The sequence below is a fragment of the Ranitomeya imitator genome, chromosome 3 (genome assembly GCF_032444005.1).
Source record: "Ranitomeya imitator isolate aRanImi1 chromosome 3, aRanImi1.pri, whole genome shotgun sequence".
NCBI lineage: Eukaryota > Metazoa > Chordata > Amphibia > Anura > Dendrobatidae > Ranitomeya > Ranitomeya imitator.
Genome location: NC_091284.1, coordinates 417,824,630 through 417,838,163, shown reverse-complemented (window position 1 = coordinate 417,838,163; position 13,534 = coordinate 417,824,630). Strand labels below are relative to the sequence as shown.

At 40.4% G+C, this 13,534-nt stretch overlaps 1 protein-coding gene across 2 annotated transcripts in view; it reads right to left on the bottom strand.

Moving 5' to 3' along the window:
- Nucleotides 1-13,534, bottom strand: part of DHX40 (DEAH-box helicase 40) — a 215,730-nt gene that overhangs the window by 6,171 nt on the left and 196,025 nt on the right. For both annotated transcript variants that reach the window (XM_069757182.1, XM_069757183.1), the window contains 4 exons: nucleotides 13,373-13,481; nucleotides 8,268-8,362; nucleotides 3,222-3,291; nucleotides 2,207-2,435 (listed from right to left, as the gene is read on the bottom strand). In XM_069757182.1, the coding sequence (XP_069613283.1) occupies nucleotides 2,207-2,435; nucleotides 3,222-3,291; nucleotides 8,268-8,362; nucleotides 13,373-13,481 (503 nt within the window). The remainder of the gene's footprint in view (nucleotides 1-2,206; nucleotides 2,436-3,221; nucleotides 3,292-8,267; nucleotides 8,363-13,372; nucleotides 13,482-13,534) is intronic.

Below are 13,534 nucleotides of genomic sequence, written 5' to 3'. Positions count from 1 at the left end.
TTCAATTTTGGTCTTATCTAACCAGACTATATTCTTCCAGTATTTCACAGGCTTTTTTAAATGATGCTGAACAAACTTTAGGGTATGTTCACACGTTCCTGATTTCCATCCTTTTTTTTTCAGGACTGTTTTTTAAAAAACTGCAGCTCTTGGCAGAAAACGCAGGTCCTTTTTTTGGTCCTTTTTTTGTCTTTTTTTGGTGCGTTTTTTGATGCGTTTTTTGATCCTTTTTTTTATCCTTTTTTTTATGCAGTTTTCTATGCAGAGTCTGTGTGTTTTCTAGGAAGTTTTTTAGGGTTAAAATGGCTGAAAATACCCTAACCCTACCCCTAACCCTAACCCTACCCCTAACCCTATTCTAACCTTAGTGGAAAAAAAAAAAAATTCTTAATTTTTTTTTATTGTCCCTACCTATGGGGGTGACAAGGGGGGGGTGTCATTTACTATTTTTTTTTATTTTGATCACTGAGATAGATTATATCTCAGTGATCAAAATGCACTTTGGAACGAATCTGCCGGCCGGCAGATTCGGCGGGCGCACTGCGCATGCGCCCGCCATTTTGCAAGATGGCGGCGCCCAGGGAGAAGACGGCCGGACGGACACCGGGTAAGTATAAGGGGGGGAGATTAGGGCACGGGGGGGGGGGGGGGCATCGGAGCACTGGGGGGCATCGGAGCACGGGGCGGTGGGATTGGAGCACGGGGGGGCGGGATCGGAGCACGGGGGGGCAGCCACACTCCGCCCACGCACTTCCGCCCGCTTCCCCGCACTTCCTGCTGCAGCGGTTCTGCACCACAAACCGCAGTAAAACCCGCAGATATTATTTTCATCTGCATGTTTTACTGCGGGTTTGACCTCACAATGGAGGTCTATGGGTGCAGAACCGCTGCGGCTCCGAAAAAAGAAGTGACATGGTACTTCTTTTTTCCCGCAGCTATTCAGCGCAGCTTTTTTTTTTATTTTCCGCATTGTGGGCACAGCAGTTCCTGTTTTCCATAGGGTACAATGTAATGTACCCTGCATGGAAAACAGCTGCGGACCCGCAGCGGGAAAATCGCGGCAATTCCGCATGAAAAAAAGGATCGTGTGAACATGGCCTTAAACCTGCTTGAACATGCTTTTTGTTCAGCAATGGTATATTGCATGCACACAGGCTATGCAGGTTGAGGGCATTACTTATAGTTTTCTTTGAAACAATTGTACCTGCTGATTCCAGGTCTTCCTGTAGCTCTCCACAGGTGGTCCTTGGCTCTTGGACTACTTTTCTGATCATTCTTTTTAATTTGTCTGTCTGAAATTTTGCAAGGAACACCTGGTCGTTGCTAGTTGAAGGTGAAATGATGCTCTTTCCACTTCCAAATTAAGTCCCCAACAGTGCTCACTGGAACCTTCAGTAGTTTAAAAATTCTTCTGTAACCAATGCCATCAGTATGTTTTACGACAAAGTTGTGAAGGTCTTGACACAGCTCACCTGGGTAATGAGACCCCTTCTTATTGGCCATAAGTTGAATCAGCTAATATTTTGCACAAAGTGGCAGGATTGCTTTCTAATTATTGATAGATTTAAGCTAGTGTCATGACCTTCCATGGCTTTTGCACCTCTTTCTTCATGTCTTCAATATTTTTTTTCCCTGTGCAATTTCTCATCATAAACACATAACTTAATTTATAGACATCTATGGTTTGATTTGTTTGCATGTGTGGATTGGATGGGTTGTTACCGACATGTGATGAGAATTTCATGTCAATAGCATCTTTAGAAATATATTTACTCAGAAAAATGGTGACTTGTTAAATACTTCTGTCAACCTGCTGTACATTATTAAATATATTGAGCTGAGCAATTGTAAGTTATTTAATCTCACCCAACTAAATTAATAGTAGGCTCTACATTATGGATGACGAAAGAGAATATACTCCATGTTGACAGCATATGGTATGTAAAAAAGAAACAGATGATCCGCTTATAGACATGGCAGGTAAACAATAATCCTAGTATGTGGTCTAAGTCCATACGTCCGTTGAGTCCATATACTAGAATTATTGATCCCCTGCCATGTTTTTAATCAGATGAAATAAAGTAGAGTACTGTAACTATTACTTGATTGTGATGCCGGACACTAAGAGGAGTTGAATACACGAGTTAGGATAAGTGAGTCCCTTATCGGTTATTAGTAACTGTTTGATAGAAAAAAGAAATCATACCGTCGTTCCGTTTGGTTTGTTCTCTTGATTCCCATTTTGCTAGTTCCTCTTCAGTCACCTCTTCTCTGGCAACACTGCTCAGTTCATAGGCATCAACATCATGTAGTTTAGGAAGCAAATCTTTAACCCATTCATAGCGGATAGGACACACCGTTCGAACAAATATCTTGGATGTAACCAGAACATTGTGAAATAAAATCCACTCCAGGTGGGCCTCCCGTCCAAACAACTTCATGTTGAAAGAAAAATAAATTTAAAAAAAATTAGACTATTGCACTGAATAACTCAAAGGCTACCTGCCCTCCAATATCTAGAGGTCAGCAGCTTTTATAATGTACATCAAAGAGAGCGCGGAAGAGAAGAGTGCGTCTCGGGTAAGAGGAGCAGCAGGTGAGTAGTGAGAACAAAGGGGTGGAGGGAAGTGAAAATTTCTGCTGCTAGGTTTTGGGTAAAAAGGGAGTGGGAAAAAGGTTTGAAGGGATGTGAATGTGCTACTAAAAAGACAGTGAATTTTACATGGTAAAATGACAACACACCACAATGAAAGGAAGGGATCTACGGTTAGGAAACCAGATACGCTGCCATCCAAGTGTGATTGTGTCTGTTTCACTACAGAGGTGATAGAAGATACGGAGGTCTATGGGAGGAGATGAAAGGAAATTAGGTACACTGCTACTGTGACATTATACACTGTAGAGTTGAGGGGCCTAGGCTGGAAATGGGTTAGCATGCTATTACTGCTGCTTAGGTGCGTACTACATCATGTCATAGCGCTGCACCAATAAAGCAAGCTATTATAACAATGCTGGAAATCCTTTTATGGAGCGGTAGCAGAAAAATGCATAACGGACTCATTTCTAAAAATGGTTTGTCACATTTATTACAAAGGAACTAAAGGAAAACAACAATGCATCTATTCCAACAAATATCGAACTGCCTATAGTTTCCTTAGTAGTAGACAAGTAACCAACGTGAATCAGCATGTGTCTGTCTATGCTTGGCGTCAAATACTTACAACGGAAGAAGGATGGATATGCACCATGCTGCCATTTCCATCCATTGTGCAGAATGTTCTTCCTATTGACCTACAATTACATAACAGAAGCGTACACAATGGAAATTAAGCATTTTACTAACATTTAGACAAATTATTTGCAAATGCATACAGCATGATGCAGAGATCAGAAACACCAATATTAAATATTTTTACCCAACTTTGATCAATAAATATTACGAAATATTTTTTTCATTCACTATCTTTCACATGCTTTATTCTAAGGGTACCGTCACACAGTGGCATTTTGATCGCTACGACGGCACGATTCGTGACGTTCCAGCGATATATCCGTGACGTTCCAGCGATCTCGCAGTGCCTGACACGCTCCTGCGATCAGGGACCCCGCTGAGAATCGTACGTCGTAGCAGGTCGTTTGAAACTTTCTTTCGTCGTCTAGTGTCCCGCTGTGGCGGCATGATCGCATGGTGTAACAAAGGTGTGCACGATATTGTATACGATGTGCGCATAGTAACCAACGGCTTCTACATCGCACATACGTCATGAAATTATTGCTCCAGCGTCGTACATTGCAAAGTGTGACAGCAGTCTACGACGCTGGAGCGATATTGTTACGATGCTGGAGCGTCACGGATCGTGCCGTCGTAGCGATCAAAATGCCACTGTGTGACGGTACCCTAAGGGCATTGGTTCTCTCTGTAGTCTCTGCTGTTCCACAATTCAGAGTTAGTGCTAGTTTGCACCACAGTGCATTGACCTCTTCTTGCTCTTTATAGTGGCAGAAAGGGCGGTCACCGACTCGGAGGGGTCCACCCAGAGCAACCGCCACTTTTAAGTGTAATGGTCTTTCTTGCTGCACTAGCGCTCTCCGTTCTGTAATCTGCAGATTGCTCTAAGTGCTGACATCCTGTGTATGCCACGCAGCGATGATATAATCACATTTGTCTGCCCACGCCTAGCTGCTGTATGCCGGTGAACTTGCCAGGATCCGAGGTTAGGTGAGTATGTGATGCTTTTATTTTAATATTACTTGTGATAGGACAATCATACAGCGTGGGGGGCATCATATATTGTGGGGACCATCGTATAGCATGGGGGCTACTGTGAGTGGAATTTGCTGCAGAGGCATCATACAGTGTGCAGGCATTATATTTTATTTAGGGGACTGGGAGGTCATCATACTGTAAATAGGAGAGCAATGAACCCATAATACTGTGTATAGGGGAGCTGTTGAAGCATGATACTGTGTATAGGGGAGATGTGGGTCCATAATACTGTGCATAAGGGAGCTGTGGGGGTCCATAGTGTTGCATAAGGGACCTGTGCACCAGTCATGCTGAGTACAGGGAAGCTATGGGCTCATCAAACAGTGTACCGGGGAACTGTGAGCCCATTATACTGTTTACAGTGGAGGTGTGGGCCCATTATACCATGAACAGTGGCACTTTGGGCTGATAACTGTTTCAGGGGAGTTGTGACCCCATCAAATTGTGTATAGCCTGTTCTATACAGTGCTAGTGCACATCCACCTTCATTAAGGTGTTAAATAGCTGATAATTATATCCAATTAGTGCACATAACTGTAAAAATCAGAAAATATTTACATATGTATGTGTTACTTGGAGACAGTTGCCCATGACAATCTAATGTTCACACATGCATTTATGAATTCTGATTGTCTGCTCTGTTTTAGTAAAATAAGTATATAGTAACTTATATGGCGCTTCAACATAGTACATAAATTATATTGAATCATTAGTACCCTTGTATAACAGGACTTTTTAGACCTATCATCTTATGATGGCGTCATTAGGCATGTGCTGGCTGCAGTTATATTGGTAATATCCAGACTGTGGCGATGCTCATCACCCCTAAGTGTGTAACGGTGGGATTAGTCCACTGCTATGTGGCCTTAGTACTTTATTTATAACATCTTACTGCCAGTTGAACAGTCATTTGATTGCTATGTCTTTAGGATAGTGGATGTGAACCCCTACTGACTACTAGTATAGGGAGTATTATCATGATTATTATTGGAATAGACTAATTATACTAGCAATCTTCAGCTCTTGGGTACCTGTCTCCTGCTATTTGTACAGCATTTTTTAGATGTCGCTGCATTTTTCACCTGTTTGTACACCTGTTCTTTGATATATTTTTATCAATAAAATTGTTATACTTTTGTTACTCCATTGGGACCAAGTATCATCTTTTTTTTTTTTTGTGGTGGAGTTAAGTAAAATAAGGCAGACAAACATACCAAAAATGGAGCCATTGCATAACTCATGCAAACTAAAGCAGATGGACCCCATTGCTTATTATGAGGTCCGCCTTGATTTGATTATGTCTCAATTTTTAGAATTTTAAGAAAAAGCGCATCATACAAATCTTTCTACTTCTGTTGGAAACGCTGACAAAAAAGGAACCAAAACAATCTCCAAAATAACCAATGGGGTCTCTGTGCTTCAGTTTGCATCAGCTATTCAATGGATCCATTTTGAATGCAGTTTTGCCTGTGATCATAGCCATATAACATTCACATAAAAACAAACAACTCGGCAGGTGGAAATGAATACTGAGCATGTGCAGTAAGCCCAGACATGAGTGTGGAATAAACCGCCCGAATATTGGTTTTGTGACCAGTGTAATATTAGACAGTTGTGGAGTGCTGATTGCCAGTATGGGTCATGCATAGTGTAACCCACATAGACCTTTGCAATATCCACACACAATGATCGCTTTTTATAACAAACATATGTGAAAATCACTTAAAAAGTTCGTTAAAAAAACGCCCTGTGAAATCTCCTTCTTATGTAGTGGGTTTGAAGTAAATTACTGTCTTCATGTGCCACCTGTGCCCACCCTCCCTCTCAGTGACCGAGATATCATCATTTCTCCACCTCCCTAGGATTGTTATTGTAGTCACCATCTCCCCCCCCCAAAAAAAAAAAAAAAAATTGTGCTGAGTAACCTACAGACACTGTCAGGTTGGTGCTGTTATACTGATTAAATCAGTCTTGTAGTTGTTGGTTAATCTTTATTTGCAGTTTTCAGTTAATGATATGCTCCTGCTCCGGGGCGGCCTGTGGGGGGGTCTGCATGTGGTGCTCTGATTAGGTATTATTTATTGTGCAGACTGCTGACAGATCACCGATTTCTCACTGACCTGCCTATTAGCTTACATACTGAATATTATATATTGGAGAAAAAAAAAATCACCCTCAGCAGGCAGGCGCAGGCGGCACCATCTTAGAGGCAATTTTTTTTTCTTTAGCAAGATGGCGCAGCAGCAGCTATCGGATAGCAGATAGCTGCTACTGTGCCGGCACGGCCGGTGCCATTTGGAGACACTTTTTTTTTTTTAATGAATTTAGCTATAGCATCAAATAAAAGAATTAACTGCACATTACAAATGCGATCATGCTGCAGCGCAGGTGCCGAAGCCTGCCTGACGAAGGTGATTTTTTTTCTCAATATCTATAATATGCATTATGTATACTAGGGGGCAGGTCAGTGAGGGATCAATGACCTGTCAGAAGCCATACTGATGAATACCTAATAAGAGTACCACATGAAGACCCCTCTACAGGCTGCCCCGAATCACGAGCATAGCATTAACTCAAAACTGTAAATAAGATTAAACAACAACCATAAGATTGATTTAATCAGCCAAGGTATCATTTTAATCAGTATAACGCACCTGAAAAAGATTGTAGGTTACTCAGCAAATTCGGCTGACAGGTTCCCTTTAACAAGCAGTGAATGAAGCATTTAAAAAGGACCCATCACTTGCACAAAAATTGAGTTAATAGAATATAATAAAATTGAGTTTATTCCTTGTATAAATCCCTGATTCTGCCATGTAACTACATTACACAGATATTCACATTTGTTTTTTTACGGAGCGCACTCCATGAAATCTTGGCTTTGCAGTCCAACTGGTCATTTCTTCAGAGTCTTCTCTTGGGGCAGAGTCTTTCACCCCTTGCTCCCAGACGCTGCCAAAATCATATCAGCAGCATCTGAGAATGATAGTGCGTTACATCAATTGGTGAGCTGTGATTAGCAGCATTTGTGATGGAGGAGTGAAAATGCATCCGTAAAGCGAAAACTCTGAAGAAACGCCCAGTTGGATGACATAGCAGAGATTTCACATGGTGTGCTCCAGAAGAAACAAATGCAAACATCTCAGCAATGGAGCGACATTGTGTAAAACGGAAAAGAGCAGGAGAATCAGGACCTCAGGTATTTTTACAAGTTATTTAACTCAATTTTTTGATCAAATGACAGATGCTTTTGAATGCTTTCCAATACCTCAAAATTAATGCTGTGATCTGCGTGGGATCTGGTCTGACAGAGAGGCAGCCATTTGGGATGAGTGAAAAGCTTTGGATAACTCCTTATCCGAATAGCTATAGCGCTTACCGAATAGCTGCAGCGGGAACCTGGAGCGCTCCCAATAATCAGGTGCCCGGCACCGCAGCTGCATGTGTCACGGCTGTGTGACAGTCACAACTCACAGGCTCTCCATTCATGTGTTGTGACAGTCACACAGCCGCGACACATGCAGCTGCGGTGCCGGACACCTGATTATCGGGAGCGCTCCAGGTATCCAGGTTCCTGATGCAGCTCTTCGGATAAGGAGTTTTCCAAAGCTATTAGCTCATCACTAGCAGCCATCATTTACTCAGCAGTGCTTGCTGTCAGCCTGCTAACTGCTGCTCCACTAATCGGCACTTGTGCTGCAGAGGAGAGGAAATAGCAATGCTCATCTTTATACTTCTGTGCTCCTCAACCCAGTGCTCCAACTCTCTACCTCATTGGAACCCTCTCTGAAAGCTGCCAATTTTGCTATTAGTCCACTGTAAGGTGTCGAAGCTGACCTGCTTGATGCCCTAGGCACTGGCCCTCCAGGGCTTAGCGGAAAATATGGCCCTGTAAATTTGTAGACAATTTATAGATACGTAGTTTTTATTTGCCATTTGTAGTCTAATAAATTAGGAGACTATGTATGAATAGTATGCAAAATAATATTAATTGCCTTACTTTCTAGCCACATTCGAAAAAAATCCAGCACATAGACATCGCTGAAGTATCTCATTCTTGGGAATATCACTGCTCTGCACTGGAAAATTCTTTAGCTAAATACCGGTAAATAAATATGGGTAATAGAGGCATTAGCGTTAAACACACATATAAGTTTCTATAGATCTATCTTTAAAAGATCAGAAATAAAGGAAAGATGCACAGATAAATGTGTTTCTATCAGAAGAAAAAGCTAGTATTGAAGAACAAGTGGATAAATATGGTGCATGACATCACAATAATATATTATTAGGCTGGTTTATCATTGTACAGTCGTTGCCAAAAATTGAGTGACCCACATTTTGTTTTTCACAGTTTTTTTGCTTCAGTTTTCAGAGTAGCAATTTGCTTTAACTCTAGATTGTTATGAATAGTGATCAGATGAATTGCAAACAATTGCAAAGACATTCCTTGCCTTAAAAATTAACTTAATCACAAAAACGTCATTTCTACTGAATTTCAACTCTGCCACAAAATTACCTACTTGCATCATATCAGCGAACTTCTCATTAGCTCAGGAGAAAGTGTTAACAAGGACAAACAAATTGGCACCACTTTGCCATGCTGACTGAATTATAACAGCAGACTGACTGATTTAGGCCAAGTTCACATATTCAGAATTTGGTCAGTATTTTACATCAGTATTTATAAGCCAAAACCAGGAGCGGAACAAATAGAGGAAAAGTATAATAGAAACACGTCACCACTTCTGTATTTATCACCCACTCCTGATTTTGGATTTTAAACACGGATGCAAAATACTGACCAAGTACTGAACATGTGAACGTGGCCTCAAAAAGGGGCTGATCCGTGAAATCATCATCTTTTACTGTTAATCATGGTTACCTCCAAGGAAACACACCAATTCTTCATTGCCCTGCATCAAAAGGGCTTTACAGGCAAGCACATTGCTGCTTGTAAAATGGTCGCTAAAATCAACCATTCATTGGATCATCAAGAACTTCAAAGAAAGTTTCAACTTCTGCAAATACAGTAAGACTTCGCGGTTCTGTAAATATGGAGTCTTTGCATAAACTTGGTGTATTTTTCTATGAAAACTAAATTTTGTGTCAGTCTCAAAACTTTTGGCCACGATTATACGCATTGCAGGTAAACCAGAGGCTAGAAGCACTACCATTGCATCCATTTCATATACAGTGGGGCAAAAAAGTATTTAGTCAGTCAGCAATAGTGCAAGTTCCACCACTTAAAAAGATGAGAGGCGTCTGTAATTTACATCATAGGTAGACCTCAACTATGGGAGACAAACGGAGAAAAAAAAGTCCAGAAAATCACATTGTCTGTTTTTTTTAACATTTTATTTGCATATTATGGTGGAAAATAAGTATTTGGTCAGAAACAAAATTTCATCTCAATACTTTGTAATATATCCTTTGTTGGCAATGACAGAGGTCAAACGTTTTCTGTAAGTCTTCACAAGGTTGCCACACACTGTTGTTGGTATGTTGGCCCATTCCTCCATGCAGATCTCCTCTAGAGCAGTGATGTTTTTGGCTTTTCGCTTGGCAACACGGACTTTCAACTCCCTCCAAAGGTTTTCTATAGGGTTGAGATCTGGAGACTGGCTAGGCCACTCCAGGACCTTGAAATGCTTCTTACGAAGCCACTCCTTCGTTGCCCTGGCAGTGTGCTTTGGATCATTGTCATGTTGAAAGACCCAGCCACGTTTCATCTTCAATGCCCTTGCTGATGGAAGGAGGTTTGCACTCAAAATCTCACGATACATGGCCCCATTCATTCTTTCATGTACCCGGATCAGTCGTCCTGGCCCCTTTGCAGAGAAACAGCCCCAAAGCATGATGTTTCCACCACCATGCTTTACAGTAGGTATGGTGTTTGATGGATGCAACTCAGTACTCTTTTTCCTCCAAACACGACAAGTTGTGTTTCTACCAAACCGTTCCAGTTTGGTTTCATCAGACCATAGGACATTCTCCCAAAACTCCTCTGGATCATCCAAATGCTCTCTAGCAAACTTCAGACGGGCCCGGACATGTACTGGCTTAAGCAGTGGGACACGTCTGGCACTGCAGGATCTGAGTCCATGGTGGCATAGTGTGTTACTTATGGTAGGCCTTGTTACATTGGACCCAGCTCTCTGCAGTTCATTCACTAGGTCCCCCCGCGTGGTTCTGGGATTTTTGCTCACCGTTCTTGTGATCATTCTGACCCCACGGGGTGGGATTTTGCGTGGAGCCCCAGATCGAGGGAGATTATCAGTGGTCTTGTATGTCTTCCATTTTCTAATTATTGCTCCCACTGTTGATTTCTTCACTCCAAGCTGGTTGGCTATTGCAGATTCAGTCTTCCCAGCCTGGTGCAGGGCTACAATTTTGTTTCTGGTGTCCTTTGACAGCTCTTTGGTCTTCACCATAGTGGAGTTTGGAGTCAGACTGTTTGAGGGTGTGCACAGGTGTCTTTTTATACTGATAACAAGTTTAAACAGGTGCCATTACTACAAGTAATGAGTGGAGGAAAGAGGAGCCTCTTAAAGAAGAAGTTACAGGTCTGTGAGAGCCAGAAATCTTGATTGTTTGTTTCTGACCAAATACTTATTTTCCACCATAATATGCAAATAAAATGATAAAAAAACAGACAATGTGATTTTCTGGATTTTTTTTTCTCAGTTTGTCTCCCATAGTTGAGGTCTACCTATGATGTAAATTACAGACGCCTCTCATCTTTTTAAGTGGTGGAACTTGCACTATTGCTGACTGACTAAATACTTTTTTGCCCCACTGTATATGTATATATATATATATATATATATATATATATATATATATATATATATATATATATATATATATATATATATATATATATATATATATATATATATATATATATATATATATATTCTGTCCTGAGCTTATTTAGAAAGGAAGACTCTATGAAAATGCTTTGGACAGAGAACCTAATGTAAGAAATGATCCATACAGAATTGTATGTGCTTCATAAAGCAGTGTCTGTGACATTCAACAGATCAATAGGACATGTAAGGATGTGTGGGTAAGCATACCCAAATGATTCATTTTATAGCATCCTTAATTCCGGGGCTCAGCATATTGGGAAACAGGGTTTTGAATACATAATAATCACTGTACAACACATAAGATACAAAAATGATAACTAAGCGCAGCTAAATACAACTCTGGCAAAAATTAAGAGACCACTGCAAAATTTTCAGTGTCTGATTTTTCTCTTTATAGGTATGTTTTTGAGTAAAATGTAAATTGTTCTTTTATTCTATAAACCTCTGACAACACGTCTCCGAATTTTCAAGCAATACATTTTTTTTTTCCTGAAAAGGAGAAATGGTAAAAATTAAACATAAAAAAACCCCAGTGCTTTCAGACCTCAAATAATGCAAAGAAAACAAGTTCATAATCATTTACAAACAACAACACTAATATTTTAACTCATGAAGAGTTCAGAAATCAATATTTTGTGGAATAACCATGATTTGTAATCACAGCTTTCATGCGTCTTGCATGCTTTCCGCCAGTCTTTCACACTGCTTCTGGCGCAAACATTTAAGCAGTTCTTTGATGGCCTGTGACTATCAATCATCCTCTTGATAATATTCCAAAGGTTTTCAATGGGGTTCAGGTCTGGAGATTGGGCTGCCCACGACAGGGTTTGGATGTGGTGGTCTCTTAATTTTTGCCAGAGCTGTAAGTGGCAGACAGGTGCAATGAGAGCAAGAACTCTGGCTGAGAGCTTACAATTTATTCCAAACACTTAGCACTATTCAGCAAAGAGAAAAAAATAAAATATAACTTTTAATAGTATATTTCTTTAAAACTACCCAAACAAACAAAAATAGAAAAAGACGTGATATGGTGCACATTAAAATCACACTTAATCAATTATAACGTCCATCCGGACCGACATATCATAGGGATATAAAAACTCTCATAAATCAGAGTCCCTAAAAGTACGAAAGAAAACCAATTCTGATTAGATAGAATGCCCAATCAAAAAAAGTTAGTAGATAGACCGTGAACTAATAAATCCCGGCATCATACACGATGCTCTTATTAGAGGGATATAAGCACCGTCTATATGTAGACTTCTGTAGCCTGATAGCATATGTTTAAACTAACATCAATAGATCAGAAAAAAGGAAGGATCTCACCCATCAGCCGAATAGGTACCGATCATCTCCTCTGAATTCCCAAACAACCAGGCTCCATAGAGGGAGTGGATCACTTTTAGACCTAGTATGCCCTGTATAGGCTAATATGGCCCTGATCCCCAAACTCCCGCCCTTACAAGGGCAGTCCAAGGTGGACACTCCCTCTATAGAGCCTGGTTGTTTGGGAATTCAGAGGAGATGATCGGTACCTATTCGGCTGATGGGTGAGATCCTTCCTTTTTTTCTGATCTATTGATGTTAGTTTAAACATATGCTATCAGGCTACAGAAGTCTACATATAGACGGTGCTTATATCCCTCTAATAAGAGCATCGTGTATGATGCCGGGATTTATTAGTTCCCGGTCTATCTACTAACTTTTTTTGATTGGGCATTCTATCTAATCAGAATTGGTTTTCTTTCATACTTTTAGGGACTCTGATTTATGAGAGTTTTTATATCCCTATGATATGTCGGTCCGGATGGACGTTATAATTGATTGAGTGTGATTTTAATGTGCACCATATCACGTCTTTTTCTATTTTTGTTTGTTTGGGTAGTTTTAAAGAAATATACTATTAAAAGTTATATTTTATTTTTTTCTCTTTGCTGAATATTGTTTAATGAGAGAGAAATTGGGCTTTGACCCAACTTTGCTGGTATATATACAAAACACTTAGCACTACAAAGTCAGGAACATGTACAAATTAGAAGTACATTTGTAAAGTATAGGGAGCTATTTGAAGTCTCCAGAATTGTTTTTCCCCCAGCATGTTCTATTTTATATTGACCCTTGTATACTCATAGAAATGGGTATGGATACATATGGGTCAATGTATGAATTACAAGAAAGGGCGGAGGACAGATTTCTTGACAACAGTAATTACAGAAAGTAAAGTACAAACCTGTTTTAGCTTAGTTGTAATATCTCTAAGCTGCTTTTCCACACTGAAAGCAGATTTTACAGCTCTCCAGTGAATGGCATGTTTGTGACACCAGGAAACAGGATTGTCACTGGGAAACAGAAATATATGGTAATCTTATCTCCTACTGCATAAAAGGCCAAC